Source organism: Leopardus geoffroyi, chromosome E3 (genome assembly GCF_018350155.1).
Source record: "Leopardus geoffroyi isolate Oge1 chromosome E3, O.geoffroyi_Oge1_pat1.0, whole genome shotgun sequence".
NCBI lineage: Eukaryota > Metazoa > Chordata > Mammalia > Carnivora > Felidae > Leopardus > Leopardus geoffroyi.
In genome coordinates this window covers 10,084,042-10,102,931 of record NC_059340.1, presented here as the reverse complement: position 1 = coordinate 10,102,931, position 18,890 = coordinate 10,084,042, and the positions used below count along the sequence as shown (strand labels likewise).

Below are 18,890 nucleotides of genomic sequence, written 5' to 3'. Positions count from 1 at the left end.
GACTCCCTCCTTCTTATCCTTCAGATTTCACCTTACTGGAGGCCTTTCCTTACCACTCTATTTAATATTGTTCAATCCAATTACCAATGAACACAGTATCCTGCTCACTGAACTTAACACAATTTATACTTACATATTTATTTCTTTGTTTATTTATGTACAGCTGGTCTCCCCCACCAAACAGTAGAAAAGCAGAGACTTTGGGGTTTTGGTTTTTTGTGTTCCTTGAGGAATAGGGCCATGTAATTGCCATACCCCTAGCTTTAAAAATCATAATTGGCATTGGCACATGCTCAGTAAATATTTGCCGAATGAATTATTGGACTATTGATTTAAAAAGAAAGTCAATCGTGGAAGGACGTGCATGGCATTTTCGCAATTATGAAAGTCAGTCTATAAACTTCAACACGCGATGACACTATTTCTGTGATGCTCCCCGTTCTCCCAAGGCCGTTGGAGACAAGTTGGGACTTCAATCCTCCTGAGGCTGGGCCACAATTCCAGGATATTCAGCAGGGCCAAATCTGCTTGGGGGGAGTTGCTGAGAGAGGGACAGGTTGGACAGTATTGAGCTTTCATGCAACAGATGACTGCTGAGACATCGTCAACTGATTCAATGGCCCCTTCGGTCCTGCGCCCTGTACTGTGTCTGCTTTGGGCTTGGGACCGGAGAAAATGTTACAAGCTGCCTGCCTAGTAGACCCACGAGCTGTTTCCGCTCTGGAGGGCCTGCCAAGAAGCAGGCGGCAGGTCCCCCTCCCATTCTGGGCCAAGCTCTTATCTCTGCTGAGAAATTCCCTTCCCCGAAGGGCTTCAGCTTTTGAAACACACAAACCAGCTTTGCTGCTCTTGGGTCAGCCATCTCCATCCCCAGGGGCAATAAGCCCAGAAAAGCGGGAAAACATAGGAAAGAACCAACTAGATTAACACAGAAATACATTCTATGTTTGGAAAAAATCATGCTGTCCAACCAGGCGGGGAAATGACTAGAAAGGCCAAAATGGACAACAAGTCCACTGGGGAGTTGGCCACCCCAGGGGGAGAGATGGGGTCGAGGTGTTGGACAGGAGAGGGTGGATATCAGAGCCATTCGGAAGATTAAAATCAGTAGGAACTTGGTGAGGGATGGGGTGGGGGTGGGGGAGGTAAGGAAGAAGGAGGCATCTGGCTGGAATGACTCCTAAGAGTCTGCCTTGGGAGGGGGATGGCTCTCCCATGGCACAGAATGTTCCCACCTCCTCCGCCGTAAGCACTTTGCCCAGCCCCCCCTCCTACTCATCCTTTAGACCTCCATTCAAGCCTCGCTTCTACAGAGCCACCTCACCCCAGGGCCAGCTGGATTCTTGGATTTTATGTTTCTTCCTTTGAATATTTACTGGGTGTGCGATGACGCATCCATTAGTGTCTCCCCCCCCCCCCAAGACTGTCAGGCTTGTGAGCGGATCCAGGCTCATCCTTGAAACCCCAGTGCCCAGCACATAGTAGGTGCTCAATAAATAAAGGCTCTGAAACGCAGGCAGAGGAGGATGGAGTGTATCCTGCAGGCTGGTGTTTCTCCAGGGGAGTGGAGGCTGCTGGGTAAAAAAAATACATAGACCCCCTCTGCCACCTCTACTCCTCACCCTCCTCACTTTGTGCTTGTGATGAGAGTGTTACTAGGGGTACAGTGTGCAAATGAGTCTGGAGGTAGGAGAAAAGTTGATAAGATTGCAGTTAGCAGGACCCGTGGGCGTTTCTGGAAGGGAGAAGAGAGTAGATGAAAGCAGGCATGAAGGTCTGTGGGCCTGGCAGGAAGCTCAGAGGGGACAGGGTGCAGGAGGGGCCTGGAGGTGGCAGAGAGGGCCCCCAGGGGTGTTCGGACACCAGAGCTACAGGATGATCCTGAGCAGTCCCCACCTTCTATCCAGTCCCCACCTTCTATCCGTAGCCTGAGGGGCCTCCCCAGCCTGGTCTGAAGGAAATAAACACTCTGCTCCATCCACTGGTGAGCAGCCCCTGAGTTTGCTGTTTTGCTCATGGCTGTGTCTGGAAAGGTGTCTGTGTCTAGAAAAGCCCATAGTAGAGGCTCCAAAGTATCTGTTATTATTGAAGGAAGGAAGGAAAAAGTGAACGTTCTCGAAGGGCTTGGTAAGTCTAGGGGAGGCACCGGGATTACCAGGCTCCTGTGGGAAAGGCTGCTGTGAGTATTAAACAAGATCCCGTTTTTAAAGAACGCAGGATCAAAATCTGAGAAGACAGAGCTGGGCCAGACCAGGAGGAGGCTGGGCAGGGAGTCACCTAGTGGCCGGCTCCCGCTCCCCCCACCCCCAGGCCAGCCCCTCGGGAAACCTCAAGGGGTCCTCCGGGAGCGCCGCCCCAGCACGACCGACACCGTCGCCCCACCCGGCCGGCAGGCAAGAATTTGCCCCGCTGACCTCCCCAGGCGCTCTGCTGTCGCCATGGCGACCAACCTGGAAACAAGCGGCCCGATTGTCCCTGCTCAGCGGGGCAGGTGAAACCCTGGCCACGTGACCGATACTGAGCCAGGTGCGGTGACTGGGACACCCGCCGCCTCCCCGCCTTAACCCCTTCAGCGCCGCCGCCCCCGGGGCGCCGGGTGCCTGCAAGCCGCAGGCCGCACCCCAACGGGCCCCGGCTTCCCAGCCAGAAGGGAGGTGGCTAGATACCCGGAGCACTGCACTAGGAGTCACATTCCCGGGCAGGAATTCGGGCTGGGCCACGCACGTGCTGAGTGACTGGAGCTGGGTCATTCCCCTCCCGCGTCTCTATGTTCCCGGCAGTAAAATGAGGATGACAACACCCTCCCACTACCCCGGGACTTGCAGACGGCTGGGAAGGGACGCTGGGAGTAAAGACTCCCAGTGCAGTCTCATTCTGCACCCCTCTCCCCCCGCGTGACCACAGCGTCTTAGGGGCTCCGGAAGGCCTCCCCTCCAACAGCTGACACTCCGCCAAGAGGAACACCCTCACCAACAAACCAGTTAGGAGCTGGCCGGTTCCTATCAAGCTGCGGAGGGGTGGGCGGCTCCCAGGTTGACCCCTTCCCAACACTCCATCACCAGAGTCCTTCCCAGGTGGTGACAACCCCTCTCTCGAGGCCCCACCACTTTCTCTAGAGTGTTCAGTGGAAACCTCAAGCTAACTGGTTTTTCCGCTTGCCTCCAGGCCCTAACCAGCCACGTGATGGGGCCTGGGCCCAGGTCTCAGGAATGTCTCCGGTCTGCTTCTGCCATAGACCCAGGGCTCTGGGCAGATGGTCAAGGGTTGTGGGCCAGGCTCAGGTTACCTGGCTAGACTGTAGGCTGGAGCAGCTGTGGGGGGTGGTTTGAAACCACTTTTGAAATACTACCCTTCTGAATCACCATCACGATGTCAACCCCCAGCCTCTTCATCCGCCAATTCTAGAAAAGCACCCTGCTTGATGCCTCCTCTAAGGACCCCTCCCATGCCTTGGATCGGCTCCCATTCTGGGCTCAGATGTCCTCATCACTCCCCTAATGACTATGCTGGTAACAAATCACCACACCACCTGGTGTGTTTAGCGTCCCCAGTGACCTTAAAGCCCTTCTTTCATTAGAACAAAACAACTGCCAGTCCCCAAGCTGACTCAAGGTGAAGGCCATTTTATGGGGCAAGGGATTTATTACATCTTAGAGTTAAGATGCATCCTACCAGGGGAGCCTGGATGGCTCAGTCAGTTGAGCATCAGATTTCAGCTCGGGTCATTATCTCACGATTCATGGGTTCAAGCTCTGCATCAGGCTCTGTGGGGACAGCTCAGAGCCTGGGACCTGCTTCAGAGTCTGTGTCTCCCTCTCTCTCTGCCCCACTCGCACTCTGTGTCTCTTCAAAAACAAGTAAAGATTTTTTTTTTAATTAAAAAAAAAAAAAAAAAAAAAAAAAAAGATGCTCCTACTGGTCCTGACTCCCATCAGGCCTGCCCTGAAGAGTGAGAGTCCTGGCTGGACCAGATGTCATCTCTGGAAGGGGCACTGACCCAGCCACCAGGTGAACTTTCACCTAAGCCTCAGCTAGTGCCCTGAATCTCTTCACGACCATTCGGTAAAATGATTACAATTGCACTTTGCACCAGATAAATAACACAGGACTCCGGTCCTCCAGAACTCCCAGCCTATGGGGACACAGAGAAAGCCAGTTCTAGAATACCATATGGTAGACTGACAAATGCTTTGAGAACATAGGATAGAAGAGATTAGTGTCAACCGGGGAAATCTGGGAAGGCTTTTGAGGAGGTGGCAGCTATCCCGGACATTTACGGTTGTACAGGACTTGGGCCACTAGCTATCTAGAAGGCAGCCACCCATCTCAGCAGAGGGAGTCTTCGGGATAAAGACCAAATGGAAGGTGTGCAATGTAGATCTCTGATTGGGGAGTAAGAGAATAGGAAGCATGGGTGGAAAAGCAGGTAGGATCAGACTGGGGGACGCTAGGGATGCTGTTTCAACTCTCAAGTTTAAGGGTGGGGAGTCCCTAAAGGTTTCTGAGCAGAAGAATGCTGTAAAAGGAGCAGCGGGCTGAGACCTGAGACCATAGCACCACTGCCACCACTGCCCCAGACTGGGGAGAGAAGATGGCAGCCAGTCAGGCTTCCAAAGGGAGGCTTTTTAATGTGCGGGATGTGCTGAGTTCAAGGGTGGGAGAATCGTTTATTTCTCTGCTGGTAAAGAGGCGTGAGGTCTGACCCATTTCAGCTCAACGAAGCAAATACCCTCCAGTACAAACACCTGGCTTCCCACCTTTATTCGCATCAAGAATGGCAGATAGATAGATAGATAGATAGAATGGCAGACCAGACAGCGGTTCTGGTTCTGCCTCTTGTACAAGCCATTTGCCCCAGTTTCCCCATCTCTAAAGGGTGGGCATGGAGGGTGGATGGAGATGAGCTCTCTAGAGTTTCCCCTAGCTCCTTCTAGAGTCCAGGACTTCGGGATGGGAAAGAGGTGCACCACCCGGCCTGCCTGGGCCCCCAGCTGTGGAGCACGACGCCTCCAAGCCGGCGCCTCTCCGCGCCCGCCTGCGGCACAGAAAGCATGGCACCCACCCAAGGCGGGGCGTGAGGGCAGAGGAGCAGGCCAGGTGTGGGGCGCGCGCTGGCCAAAGGCAGGGGCTCCTCGGCTTGCCAAGGACCCGTCCCGCGGCCGCCCAGGGCTCCCGCCCCAAATCCAGGACATTCCAAACGGCGGGGTTTGGACTCCCACGCCACAGGACCCTGACTCTCCGCGAGGACTCGGCGCCCGGGGCGGGAGGGCGTTGGGCGGTGCTTCTCGAGGGGCGTGACCAAGGCGTAGGGTGGCTCCGCCCGGGGCGTGGCGAGGGAGGCTCTCTCGCCCGCTGGCGCCGTGGCTGAGGGGATTACGTAATGACGCAAGAGGAGGAGCTGCGGGAACAGACGGTACTCTGGGATTACGTAAGGAAACGAAAAAGGGGGCGGGGAACTCCGCGGTAGTGGGCGGGATGGAAGGTGGAGCTGCAGTCGGAACTGGACAGGGCTCTGAGCGAAGGCGGGAGGCGGAGCCAGGGGATAGGAAGAGCTGCGCGCCTGGTAGCTGTTCCCGGGCATGCTCCGCTGGGCCCGCGCCTGGAGGCTCCCCCTTAGGGGGCTCGGCCCCTCCAGTCTCAGCGCCTCCAGGGTGCCCCTCGCACCCAGCAGCAGTGGCCGAAGCGGCACCGAGAGGAGGTCAGTCAAGGGCGCCATGTGGGAGGCCGTCTATCGCTCCTCCTCGTTCAGTTCGGCTCCGCCTCCTCCGCTTACGCCCGCCCCCCAGGCCGCTCCCCTAAACCCCTTCCCGAGCCAGCTTAGACCCCTCCTCCATCCTTGCTCCTCCCTCCAGGTCGGTGCTGCTTTCCTACAAACTTCTGGACGGAGAGGCGGCCCGCCCGGCCCTCGTGTTTCTGCACGGGCTCTTCGGCTCCAAAACCAATTTCAACTCCATCGCTAAGGCCCTGGCCCAGCAGACTGGCCGGAGGGTGAGCTTCCGGGAGAGGCGGGGTCCCCGGGAGGTGGGACCTGGCTGGGCGGGGCTAGGGAGATGGCCCAGGCGGGCCCCGCTTTTCCGCCCTCACTACTGGACACCCGGCGAGGAGTGGCCGGTCTCTCTAAGCAGAAATGAAGAGGTTGACCTTCTAAGGATGCAGGCCACATGGCACACCGTGGCCCTATGTGGACCCATTCATTCCGTCGTGCCTGCATCCATCCAGTCCTTCATTCGTGTTAATAGATCTTCAAGCTAGGCTTGCTGTCCAGTGCCTAAGTGCCAACACCTCCCTGGTAAGGGGACCAGCCCTGTTTGTTCACCAGGGTTGATGGGGCTTACCACCTTTTACAGCAGCCCATCCTTCTGTGCTCCAACTGTTTTCCACTTCAATATCTTTCCCCAAGCTCCCTACCCGCCCCCCACCCCCTCAGCCTTCAGGAATGCCGTGCCTTCTCTATACCCTGAATGTGGATGCCAGCTCTTCCCACCCTCACTCCGCTCCGCAGGTGCTAACAGTGGATGCTCGGAACCATGGTGACAGCCCCCACAGCCCAGACATGAGCTACGAGGCCATGAGCCAAGATGTGCAGGATCTCCTGACCCAGCTGGGCCTAGTGCCCTGTGTCCTCGTTGGCCACAGCATGGGAGGCAGGACGGCCATGCTGCTGGCACTCCAGAGGGTGAGCTGTCCCTATACAGGGCTTCCTCCCATCCAGTGTAGACCATGAGTGCCCAGCAGGCGACCTGGGACTCAACTGAGCCTTGGTTGGCCAAATTCAGGATCTGGCAACTATGCCTGAGACCCACTGTGTCTGCCCTAAGGCTGGTCCCAAGTTTGGTTCTTTCACCCAGCCAGAGCTGGTGGAACGCCTGATTGCTGTGGACATCAGCCCAGTGGAGACCACATCCAACTCAGACTTCCCATCCTACATGGCAGCCATGAGGGCTGTAGACGTCCCAGATGACATGTCTCGCTCCTCTGCCCGAAAACTGGCCGATCAGCAGCTCAGCACTGTTATCCAAGTAATGTATCCATGTCCCGGCTGGTGTTGTGGGCTGGGACCTGTCCAGGGAAGAGTGGCAGCCCCAGGCCTCACACGGAGGTTCCCCCGCCCCCCACACCCAACTACTGGACCCCTACAGGACACGGCCGTGCGTCAGTTCCTGCTCACCAACCTGGTGGAGGTGGATGGGCGCTTCGTCTGGAGGGTGAACTTGGAAGCATTGGCCCAGCACGTGGACAAGATCTTGGCTTTCCCACCACGACAAGAATCTTACCCTGGGCCAACCCTCTTCCTCCTGGGTGGAAACTCTCAATATGTGCAGTAAGCCAGACTGGGTGGCGGGAGGGGCATGCCCCACTTACCCAGGCCCCAGCCTGGGGATCCTGCCTTGGGGAGGGCTTCGGTGCGGGCAGGGGGTGCCTGAGAGTTCACAAATACCACTGGCATGTGTGTTCATGTAGCTGTCTCCTCCCTGCTTTGCCTCCACTTCTCTCTCCCCCCCCATCTGGGCGGCCTCCTCTTCAACGGACAGTCCCAGCCACCATTCTGAGATCAGGCGGCTCTTCCCTCAAGCCCAGATGCAGACTGTGCCCAATGCTGGCCACTGGATCCACGCTGACTGCCCACAGGACTTCATGGCTGCCATCCGAGGCTTCCTAGCCTAAGAGTTGCTGGCAAGATGAGGCAGGAAGCCCCAGGCTTCAAGGCCCTGCAGCCTGTTCCACGTTTCCGCACAAAAGGACTCAGGCACTGAGAGAGCATGAGGGTGCAAAGGGTCAGACCTCAAGTTTTAATGAATAAAGACACTGCTCCCAAGTCCCCAGGCTGAGCTCTGTCACCGCCAGCGTCCCCACTGACCCAGGAGGAATCGGACCCAGGGAGCCCTGGCAGTTCTGGGGATCACCGGGGCTCCCTGAGGGCCCCTGGACTCTCTCTGCAGCTGACTCTCGACCTGCTGTCTCACCAGTAGCCGCATGTCCTCCTGGGGGGCAGGAGAGCAGGTTCAGGGCCGACCCTGTGCCTCTTCCCCATGCCTCCCAGGCCCGGCTGGCATTCCCACCCTACCTCCCAGGCCTCCACCTCCTGCCTCAGCCTCAGTTTCTCCTCCAGGACCTCCAGCAGCTGGGCCTCCACAGCTCGCAACTTGGCTTTGCATGTGTCCAGCTCAGCCTCCACTGCCTGCTTCCTGCAGGTGGCAGGGAGAACAGCTTGAGCTTGAACCCTACAGATCTGCTTCTGGGCCCTGAGGGTGGGCAAGTGTGGCCACAGCCCCTGCCTTGTGACGAGGCGAGTATGCGTGTGGCTTTCCTTCCAGGAATGCCTGATTTCTCACACCCTCTCCTCTAGCAGGACAGAGCCCTGAGGGCAAGCCACCCACTGCCCTCCCCGTCCCCCCCCCCCCCCCCAAGCATCTGCCTCTCACTTGGCAATGGCTTCATCCCGCTCCTGGAGGACTTGGTCCAGCGAAGGCTCTGTCTGGGTGTCCCCCAGTGCTACAGCGACTCACGATTCTGGGCTCTGTTGTAGAGTGACAGAGAAAGGAGCAGGGATCTGGAGCTTGTCTGGATGAGGTGTCCCACCCGAGACCCTTCTGCCCTTGCCTGGGCTCTGATGCCAGTGTCAGGAGGTGAGGGGTCTGGAAAGTTTCATTCCCGCCCCCCAGTACCCATCTCACGGACCTCTGAAAGTCGAGCAGGGGGACCGTGCCACGCTGAGGGGGTGGCAGGTGTGGCCTCTGTCTGGCACAGGGCTAAACAGGGGACAGGGTGTTTGGACTCTCAAGGAAGAAAGAAGTTCTCACCCATTGCATAGGAAAGAGACAAGGTGGGTTCAGAAGGACACTTACCCCTCTAGGGCCCCAGAGAGAGAGGGTGGCCTGGTAACTGGGACTCTTGTCAGTGGGGTGGGGCAAGCGGACAACATGGCCCTTTGCCCTCCCTTCCGGTCTAGGCACTCCCAGTCAGGCCCCGCCCCCTGCTGGCAGGCCCCTGCCTCCCCTCCTGTATCCTGGAACCCTCCCACCAGGCCCAGACCTTTCTCAGCCCCTTCCCGCAGTCACACATGTCCCTCACCCCAAGGGGGCGCTCAAACCACGTCTGAGGGACACAGCCAGGACGGCTTCAATGCTGACAGGCTCAGGTACCCCAGGCCCCCATCCTGAAAGGTTGGCATCTTGATCTTTTGAATGGCATCTATAACCACCTATAACCCATCTTAGCTCCGCAGAAAACAGGAGGATAAATGTTTAACCATTCCTGGCAGGGTCCTAACATCTTTGGATGTCCATACTTCCTGGCAATAATATTGCTCGCTGTTCCTCCGGTATATTCCCAACATTCTAATCCTTGAGCGCGGTGGGGTCCGCTGTGCTGGGGTTATCCAGGCAGCCCCCGCCTCCCTCCGTGCCCTCATTGAGCACACAAGTGACATCAGACGTCAGAGAGAGTGTTCCCCGTTGAGAAGCCTCTTCAGTAAGGTCATGTCTAGGGGATTAGATCCTCAACTCTGTCCTGCATAATAAATATTTCCCCCAGGGGGCACCTGGGTGGCTCAGCCGGTTAAGTGTCAGCCTTTTGATTTTGGCTCAGGTCAGGATCTCAGTTCATGGGTTCAAGCCCCACATCACTTCCTCTCCCTCCCACTCAAGCACGCTCTCTCTCTCTCTCTCTCTCAAACTTTAATTAATTAAAAAAAATTAAATATATTTCCTCCAGGAACCCCCCTGCAGACATGAGTCCTGGTTGTTCATGGGTGCCACTGAGTCAGGTGCACCTCCAACAGCCAGACCAACAATTTCTTTGGTTGAGTCCCAGGTGGAGAAGTGGGGTTCAGATGTACTCCCAAATACACCCTTTTTGTTGAGGAGATTGGTTCAGTGTGTTTTGAGAGGTTGGTCTGTGTGCCATGATCCAGACAGGACCCAGAGACCTGGTCTCCGGAACCTCCAAGGCCAGCAGAGATGAAGCATAGATATAATCAGAAAAGAGTGTCAGGGGGTCCAGGAACAGTGGGAGCACAAAGGAGGTCACAGGAAGTTCTGCAGAAGCTTCTTCAAAATGAATCCTGCAGGCCAGCAGGAGTCAACCAGGAGAAAGGCATTTCTTTTAACTTTTTATTTGGAAACAATTTCAAAACTGCCCTTCAGTGTCCAAAAAAAAAAAAAAAAAAAATCCTTTTAGGGTAAAAAAAAAAAATCTAATAGGGTATCAAACATTGTACCTAGTCGTCACATCTCTCTGGTCACCCTCGGTCTAAAACGATTTGCAGCCTTTCTTTGAATGTCATGGCCTTGACATTTTGAAGATTTCAGAGAAGTTATTTTATAGACTGTCCCTCAATATGGGTTTTCCGTGCCTTCCTTATGATTAGACCACTGTTATCATTATGGGGCAGAGATATCACAGAAAGGATGCTGTGTTTTCATGAATCCAATATCATTTGGAGCCATGATTGGTGGGATCAATGCTGATCACTTGGCCATGATTAATAAGCACTGGGGCAGGGAGGTACTTTGAGATTATGACACATCCTTTCCTTTACCCCACTTTCAGCCATTGGGTTCAGCACCCACCGATGTTTCTTGCCCAAATTAATTATTACTACAATGATCTGCAAATGGTAATTTTCTTTTCTTCCTTTTTTTTTTTTTAAGATTTCTTGGGGTGCCTGGGTGGCTTAGTGGGTTAAGTGTCCTACTTTGGCTCAGGTCATGATCTCACGGTTCAGGAGTTCCAGCCCCACGTCGGACTCTGTGCTGACAGCTCAGAGCCTGGAGCCTGCTTCAGATTCTGTGTCTCCCTCTCTCTCTCTGCCCCTTCCCTGCTTGTGCTCTGTCTTTCTCTCAAAAATAAACATTAAAAAAAATCAAGAATAACTTTTATCCACAGCGATCATTTTCCCACTCTTGTGGTTTGTGAACATTGATTCAAACTCTTCACTTGCCTCTCTGCTTCTCTCTGTCACATCACGTGTCCATCCTGAGCATCTCTGAGTTCCCTAACACGGTTTTCTCGAACGTATCATCCTCACTTGTGCTTGGAAACACAGAGCTTTTTGAATGCACGAATGACACTTGCTGCAAACATTATTCCAAGTTGTGAGGGTGGTTTTTTCATCCGAGTGATAGGTTAATATTTGAGATCTCCTTATGGTAGCACAGGATAATATAAAACAGCAATTTGCAGGGCGCCTGGGTGGCTCAGTGGGTTAAGTGTCTCACTCTCAGTTTCGGCTCAGGCCATCATCTCACAGTTCGTGCAGCAAAGCCCCGTGTCAGGCTCTGTGTTGTCAGTGTGGATGGAGCCTGTTCGGGATTATGTCTCTCCCTCTCTCTCTGCCCCTCCCCTGCTCGCGTGTACACGCCGTCTCTCTCAAAAATAAATAAACATTAAAAAAAATAAGAGAATAAAAAAATTAAAATAGCAGTTTCTGGGGCCTTCTTGTTCTCTTGCCCTGCTTTTCTTTTTCTCCACAGCGCTCCTTACCATGCGGTGTACCCATTCACCTGCTTATTGTCCGTCTGCCTTCACTAGAATGTGAGCTCCGTGAGGTCAGGGAGTTTCGTCTGTCTTCCTATTTTATGTCCACCCCCTGGAAACATGCCTAGAACATAGTAGGTGCTCAGTAAGTATTTGTGGAATGAATGAATAAAGGAATAACTATAGAGCTCTTAGACACTTTTGGTAGCCCAGGGGCAGCCAGGAGCCATGCACGAGGATGGCATTGGAGTTGAGGGTTGGGGAGGTAGCCCCACAGGAGCCCAGCCCAAAGGAGAAGAGCATTCAAGTCCAGGGAAGCCCAGTTGTTTAAGGGGATTACCTGCACACAGGGACACTGGCCAGATTTTGAAGTGTATTGAAGACAATTGGAGACAGGAGGTAAAATATGGAACGGGGGGAAACTAGGATGAGCCTATGCCTGTGGCCTGGAATTTAGGTCTAAGGGTAAACTTTTTCTTTTTAAAGTTTATTTATTTTGAGAGAGACAGAGACAGCATGGGTGAGGGAGGGGCAGAGAGAGAGGGAGATCAGAATCTGAAGCAGCTGTCAGCACAGAGCCCGACGCCATGAACCACAAGATCATGACCTGAGCGGAAGTATGATGCTTAACCAACTGAGCTTAACCCAAGCGCCCCAAGAAATCTTAGAAAGAAAGAGAGAGAGAGAGAGAGAGAGAGAAAGGAAGGAAGAAAGAAAAGAAAAAAAAGAAAGGAAAGGAAAGGAAAGGAAAGGAAAGGAAAGGAAAGGAAAAAGGAAAAGAAAAGAAAATCACCATTTGCAGATCATTGCGGTAATAACTAACTCGGGCAAGAAACATCGGTGGGTGCCGAACCCAATGGCTGAAAGTGGGGTAAAGGAAAGGATGTGTCATAATCTCAAAGTACCTCCCTGCCCCAGCCCCATTTAAGTTATTCTTAAAAATACGTGATTTAAGGGGCCCTGTGTGGCTCAGTCGGTTGAGTATCTGACTCTTGATTTCAGCTCAGGTCAGGATTCCAGGGTCATGAGATGGAGCCCCATGTCAGGCTCATACATAGCGAGCCCCTCTCCCCACTCACACATACTCTCTCTCTCTCTCTCTCAAATAAATAAAAATGAAAAAAAAAAGCATAATCCTTAAAAAATATATGTGTGATTTGGGGGTGCTTGGGTGGCTCAGTCAGTTGAGCATCCGATTCTTGATTACAACTCAGGTCGTGATCTCACCATTTATGGGATCGAGCCCCCATCGGGCTCTGTGATGACAGTGTGGAGGTTGCTTGGGATTCTCTCTCTCCCTCTCCCTGTGCCCCTCCTTCGCTCATGCTCTCTCTCTCTCTCAAAATAAATAAGTAAACTTTAAAAAAATTTTTTTTTAAATATGTGATGTTAAGATAGTTACACTTTAAATATTTTCGCTAAGTATAACCAGGAAGTCATTTATTTCATATGCATCCCCTAAATGTTTAAACTAGAATATTGGGCCGAAGTTCTTTTAAATATTCTCATTGGGAAAAGGAGGGAACAACCTTATATTCAGGCGTATAATGAATCCCATCGCAAAGCCCTACCTCAAATCACACGCTGAGCAGTGGGACCCATTCCCCAGCTGCCCATCACCCAATCTCCCTCCTCCCCTGCTTCCCCAGGAGGGCTGAGCTCAGGGCTTGGGGCTGAGCTGGAAAATGGTCGACGGTGGGCTGGGGTGCTGGAGGATGGAAATGGGAAGGAGACTGCCAGCTGGCCAGGGGGGCTGGGCTGTATGGTCAAAACAGCTGGTATCTAAAGGGCTGACAAGCCGTGTCACCCAACATTTGTGATCTTGTTTGGGCTTACCTCCCTGCGCCTCATCGTCCTCATCTGCGAAATGGAATAAATGGAGGACCTCTCTGATAGGGTCACAGTAAAGGTTAAATAAGGTACCTTGAACAATGGCCAATGCTTGCACCGTAATGGACCAGGGCCAGATTTCCCAGGAAAGGAGAGAAAGTCTGCCATTAAGCGAAAGAAAAGCAACAAAGGGAGAACATCAACAACAAAACAACAACAACAAAAACAACAACAACAACAACAACACGCTCCCTATGCTCCCTCCAGGTCAGCTGCCCCTTCCTGCTCTGCACCTGTCATGGGCTCTGCCCCAGGGACGGTTCTGCTTCTGAATTCTACGCCAGCGGCCTCCTCATCCCCCTCCAGCCCCTGCACTTCCACATTATTGTCTTGTCACTTTCAAAGTGTCTCTCCCACCAGCCCGAGAGCTTCTGGAGGACAGGCGGTGACTGTCATCACCCCCAACCTGGGCACACAGGTGCTCAAGCCGCGATGGTGGCAGTAAAGCAGCACCAGCCTTGCCCAGCAGGTGGCAGCAGTTCCCAGTCACAGGGATCTGGTGGGCAAGGGGCCCAACCCCACCCTACCCAGCTTGTGGGATGGAAACTCCAAACTGCCCCCAGGGGTTTGGGGAACCCCCAAATGCCCAGCCTTTCCCTCGGTGCTCCTTTATAGGAACACCGCTCATTCAAGCGTGCAAACATGTATCACTCATTCCACAAACACGCTTTTGGTGCCAGCCTCCAGGAGTCCACAAGAATGTGAACTGGTTCCTTCCCCTTCTATGTCCCCATCTAATGAAGGAACAGACACCTGACACAGACCACAGCCACACACAGGGCAATAAGTGCTACAATCAGGATAAATACAGGTCTTTGGGGGACCACACAGGAGCCCAGCCCTCGTTCTTGGGCAGTCCGGACAAATTCTTAGAGAAGATGATATCTAGGAGGGAAAGAGTGAAAGTCAAGGGCCAGGTGCACGGGGAGGAGGAAGGAAAAAAGGAGGAGGGTGTCCCAGGCCTGGGGAACTAAGCCAAGTGCAAAGTTCTGAGAGGAGCGTGCCCAGTGGGCATCGTGACTTCATCAAGAGAAGGTGGCCTCATGGGGCGCCTGGGTGGCGCAGTCGGTTGGGTGTCCGACTTCAGCCAGGTCACGATCTCGCGGTCCGTGAGTTCGAGCCCCGCGTCGGGCTCTGGGCTGATGGCTCAGAGCCTAGAGCCTGTTTCTGATTCTGTGTCTCCCTCTCTCTCTGCCCCTCCCCCGTTCATGCTGTCTCTCTCTGTCCCAAAAATAAATAAACGTTGAAAAAAAAAAAAAAAAAAAAAGAGAAGGTGGCCTCCAACAGGTGACACAGGGGTGAACTACAAAGAAAATAGAAATCTGTATCGGGGTATCAGGATTCTTCCCCCAAGGGCAATAGAGAAACTCACTGCCCTGAACAAGTAGGGTGCAGAATGCCACAGAGATGCTTCTTTGACTAAAGTGGAAAAGGGCTTTACACGCGTTGGTCTGGACTGAATGCCCATCGATTATCCATCCACATTAAGGAATGGGGTGGGAGTGACGTGTTATGGGGACTGCCTGGTTCCCACGGGGAATAAGCCCTGCTCTCACTATCCCTGTCCTTGGCCCAGAATGCCTCTCCCCCATTCTCCACCTGGCCACCTCCTACTCATCCTGTTAAGCCCCAATTCAAATGCCCCACGTCTGGGAAGTTGTCCCGGACCCCAGGGAGTTGGCTGCTCTGGGGACCCATGGCATCTTGTGCAGCAGTTTCTATTTCAGTCTCTGCCATGTTTCTGGCTCCCCTGTCTCTGCCCATCCCTCACCTGTCAGGGAACATTCCAGTTCCAAATTCAGCTCCTGTTTCTTATTCCATAGACACGCACAGACACACGGAGGCACTGTGTCCCACATCTCTACCCCAAGCCAGCCGACTCCTGCCTCCTTAGTCTCCAGCTGGTGTTCCACATGGACTCTTCATCGACTATCTGTATGTGTCCCCGGATGTTGGAGTGGGCACCTTAAACGCTTACACATGTCTGGTCTGAACCCCCACCCGCCCCCTGGATCCGCTCCTCCTCCAGGAGCCAGTTGTGCTCTCATCTGCACGAGCTCAGTCATCAGCACCTGTTGCTTCTCGTTCATAATATCTCTCATCGTTTTAATGTTTTCTAAAAAATATTTTCTCTTTTAAAGTAATCTCTACATCCAGCGTGGGGCTCGAACTCACAACCCCGAGACCAAGAGTCACGTGCTCTACCGACTGAGCCAGCCAGGTGCCCCTGATTGTTTTCGTGTTTTACAAAAAACACATTCTTTTCATAATTGAAATAAAGTATAGTTACATTAAATAAGTCTCTTGAAGGGGCGCCTGGGTGGCTCAGTTGGTTGAGCGTCCGACTGTTACTTTCAGCTCAGGTCATGGGATCGAGCCCCGAGTCTGACTCTGTGCTGTCATCGCAAAGCCTCCTTGGGATTTTCTCTCTCCTTCTCTCTCTGCCCCTTCCTGCGCTCGCGTGCAAGCACCCTCTCTCTCTAAACAAACAAACAAACAAAACTTTAAAAACTTAAAAGAAATAACTCTCTTGGGGCCCCTGGGTGGCTCAGTCGGTTAAGTTTCTGACTTCAGCTCAGGTTATGATCTCACAATTTGTGGGTTCGAGCCCCACATTGGGCTCTCTGCTGTCAGTGCGGAGCTCGCTTCGGATCCTCTGTCTTCCTCTCTCTCTGCCCCTCCCCCACTTGCGCTCTCCTCCCCTCTCTCAAAAATAAATAAACATTAAAAAAAAAAATAAGTCTCTTGAATGCCTTTGACTCTTCTCTCCAGGCCAACAGGCCCTGCTGTTGTTCAGACGGTCAAGGTCTCTCCTAGACACCACTTCCGGCCGTCTTCCATGCTCCTACAAGCCCTGCCCATGCGTCAAGAATGCTCTCAGCTCGGACTTCTCCCAGGAAATCCAGATCACGTGGGCAATGGCCCACTTGTCCTCCTCGTGGGGGTGTCCAATGGGCAACTCAAAATTAACAGATCCAAACCCCAAATCCTGATTTAGCCCCGCCCCCAACCTACCCCCTCCTCCACTTCTTTCCCCACCTTTACAAGAGGTCACACCACCTTTCCAGGTGTTCGGGTCAAAAACCTGGACTCCAGTCATCCTGGATCCCTCTCTCTCTCTCCATAGGCTCTACCCTTAAAATATATGCAGAGTAAGACCACTTGTCACCCCCGTCACCCGGATACCTTTGGCCCAGCCACCTACATGACTGCGATCACTTCCTAAATGACGTCCCTGCTTCCTCTCCAAACCCCTTCACAGTCTACAGGCACAGACTTAGGATGGTTCAGTTTATGATTTTTCGACTCTCCGATGGTGTGAAAGTGATATGCGTTCAGTGGAAACCATACTTCAGATTTCGAATTTGGATCTTTTCCCAGGCTGGCGATTTGAGGCGCGATCCTCTCTCGTGATGCTGGGTCCTGGCAGCCACGGCACCCCGCCAGCCACGCAATCAGGAGGGTGAACAACCTATGCACAGACAACCTTCCTGTGCCCAGACAGCCATTCTGCTTCTCACTGTCTGTGCAGCATTCAGTAGATCCCCTGACACAGTCAACACTTTATTATAAAATAGGCTTCGCGTTAGATTTGCCCGACTGCCGGCTCGTGTAAGTGCTCTGAGCACGTTTAAGGTCGGCCAAGCTAAGCTATGATGTTCGGTAGGTTAGGTATATTACATGCATTTTTCCACTTACGGTATCTTTGATTTACAGTGGGTTTATTGTGACGTTACTACACTAAGTCGAAGAAGATGGGTATTTTCCACCCAGCAAACGGAGCAATTCTGTTAAAGCCAGAGACGGATCATGGCTCTCCTCATGTCCCTTATCTGCTCCTGTGGCTCCCGTCCGGGTCAGAGTAAAAGCCACAGGAAGTGGTCACTTACAAGCCTCCTCCTCTTGACTTCTCTGACTTCTCCTCCTCTGAGATCTTCCTCCAGGCATCCACACCTCCTTACTATTTCTCTGACATGCTGGGCATGCTCTGTGGTCATGGTCATTACACTGGACCCTCTTCCCAGAGGGTCACTCCCGCCCCTCCTTCAGATATTTTCCCAAATGCCACCTTCTCAGCAAGGCCGTCCTTGACCATCAAATTTTAAATTTTTTTTTTTCAACGTTTATTTATTTTCGGGACAGAGAGAGACAGAGCATGAACGGGGGAGGGGCAGAGAGAGAGGGAGACACAGAATCGGAAACAGGCTCCAGGCTCTGAGCCATCAGCCCAGAGCCCGACGCGGGGCTCCAACTCACGGACCGCGAGATCGTGACCCGGCTAAAGTCGGACGCTTTAACCGACTGCGCCACCCAGGCGCCCCATTGACCATCAAATTTTAAATTGGAAACCGAGAGTGCCTGGCCGGCTCAGTTGGCGGAGTGTGCAGCTCTTGATTCTCAGGGTTGTGAGTTTGAGCCCCACGTTGGGTATGGAGGTTACGTAAAAATAAAATAAATAAAGTAGGGGTCCCTGGGTGGCTCAGTCCATTAAGCGTTTGACCCTTGGTTTCGGCTCAGGTCATGGTCTCACGGTTTGTGGAATTGAGCCCCGTGTCGGCCTCTGCACTGACAGCATGGAGCCTGCTTGGGACTCTCTCTTCCTCTCTCTCTGCCCCTGCCCTGCTCTCTCTCTCTCTCCCTCTCAAATAAATAAACATTAAAAATAAAGAAATACATGGATAGATCGATAAAATTGGAAACTCACCTCAAACCCAGCACCCCCTCCCCCTACTTCCCTACTTTGTCTTCTCCATGGTACATTATCGCCACCATGGATGTTACTGGTTTGTTTCTCATCTCTTTCCTCTCCTAGACAAGGACTGCCTGAGGGCAAGGATTTTGTCTGTTTTGTTTTCTGCCACGTCTCCAAGATCTAGCACAGTCAGTCCATAGTAGATGTTCAGTTAATTTTGATTAACGGAGTGAAAGTCAGACCCTTGATCGCTTCTCTCTTGTCTGCACAATAAAGTTCAACATTCAAGGCCTCCCTCACTGGCCTCACCTCTTACTCACGCACACCCTCTCACCTGAGAGCCAAAGCAGGCTCCTCGCGTTCTCCGAACACTCCCCAGCCTCACCCCAGTGTCTCTGGACACACTCCTTCTGTCCTGAATGCCTGCACCTCTCCCTGCAACAATCCTACTCCTCCAACACCCCAGCTCCAATGTCACTGCCTCTGGGAAGCCACCCTGGGTCCCTCACGTACTGAAACCATTGTCTGTCTCTCCCACTACATTACATCTTAACTGCAAAGCAGTGGCTGGAGCATGGCATCCTAGGTAATGTTTGATAAATGAATCAACGATTAAATGAGCGTAAGACCGATATCCGAAAGGCAGAGTTTAAGGTGAAGGGCACACATCCATTCTTTATTCATTTTTCATGCTGCCATTTAATTTTTTTTTAATGTTTATTTCTTTTTAAGAGAGAGAGAGAGACAGAGCGCAAGCAGGGGAGGGGAAGAGAGAGAGAGAGGGAGACACAGAATTTGAAGTAGGCTCCAGGCTCTGAACTGTCAGCAC

The 18,890-nt window shown here is 52.9% G+C and overlaps 1 protein-coding gene and 1 long non-coding RNA gene across 2 annotated transcripts; one reads left to right on the top strand and one right to left on the bottom strand.

Annotated features, from left to right (window-relative positions):
- Positions 1-5,482: 5,482 nt before the first annotated feature.
- On the top strand, positions 5,483-7,816 carry ABHD11 (abhydrolase domain containing 11). The gene is made up of 6 exons (XM_045460077.1): positions 5,483-5,698; positions 5,853-5,988; positions 6,503-6,676; positions 6,849-7,019; positions 7,140-7,321; positions 7,533-7,816. Exons 1-6 carry the CDS (start codon positions 5,580-5,582, stop codon positions 7,663-7,665), a joined length of 915 nt encoding a protein of 304 aa, XP_045316033.1. The 5' UTR covers positions 5,483-5,579; the 3' UTR covers positions 7,666-7,816.
- On the bottom strand, positions 7,762-8,945 carry LOC123588808. Its single transcript, XR_006708018.1, has 4 exons — positions 8,847-8,945; positions 8,424-8,518; positions 8,066-8,186; positions 7,762-7,982 (listed from the first exon to the last, which is right to left on the bottom strand). It is a non-coding gene; the product is annotated as an uncharacterized LOC123588808 (long non-coding RNA).
- Between the last annotated feature and the right edge of the window lie 9,945 nt (positions 8,946-18,890).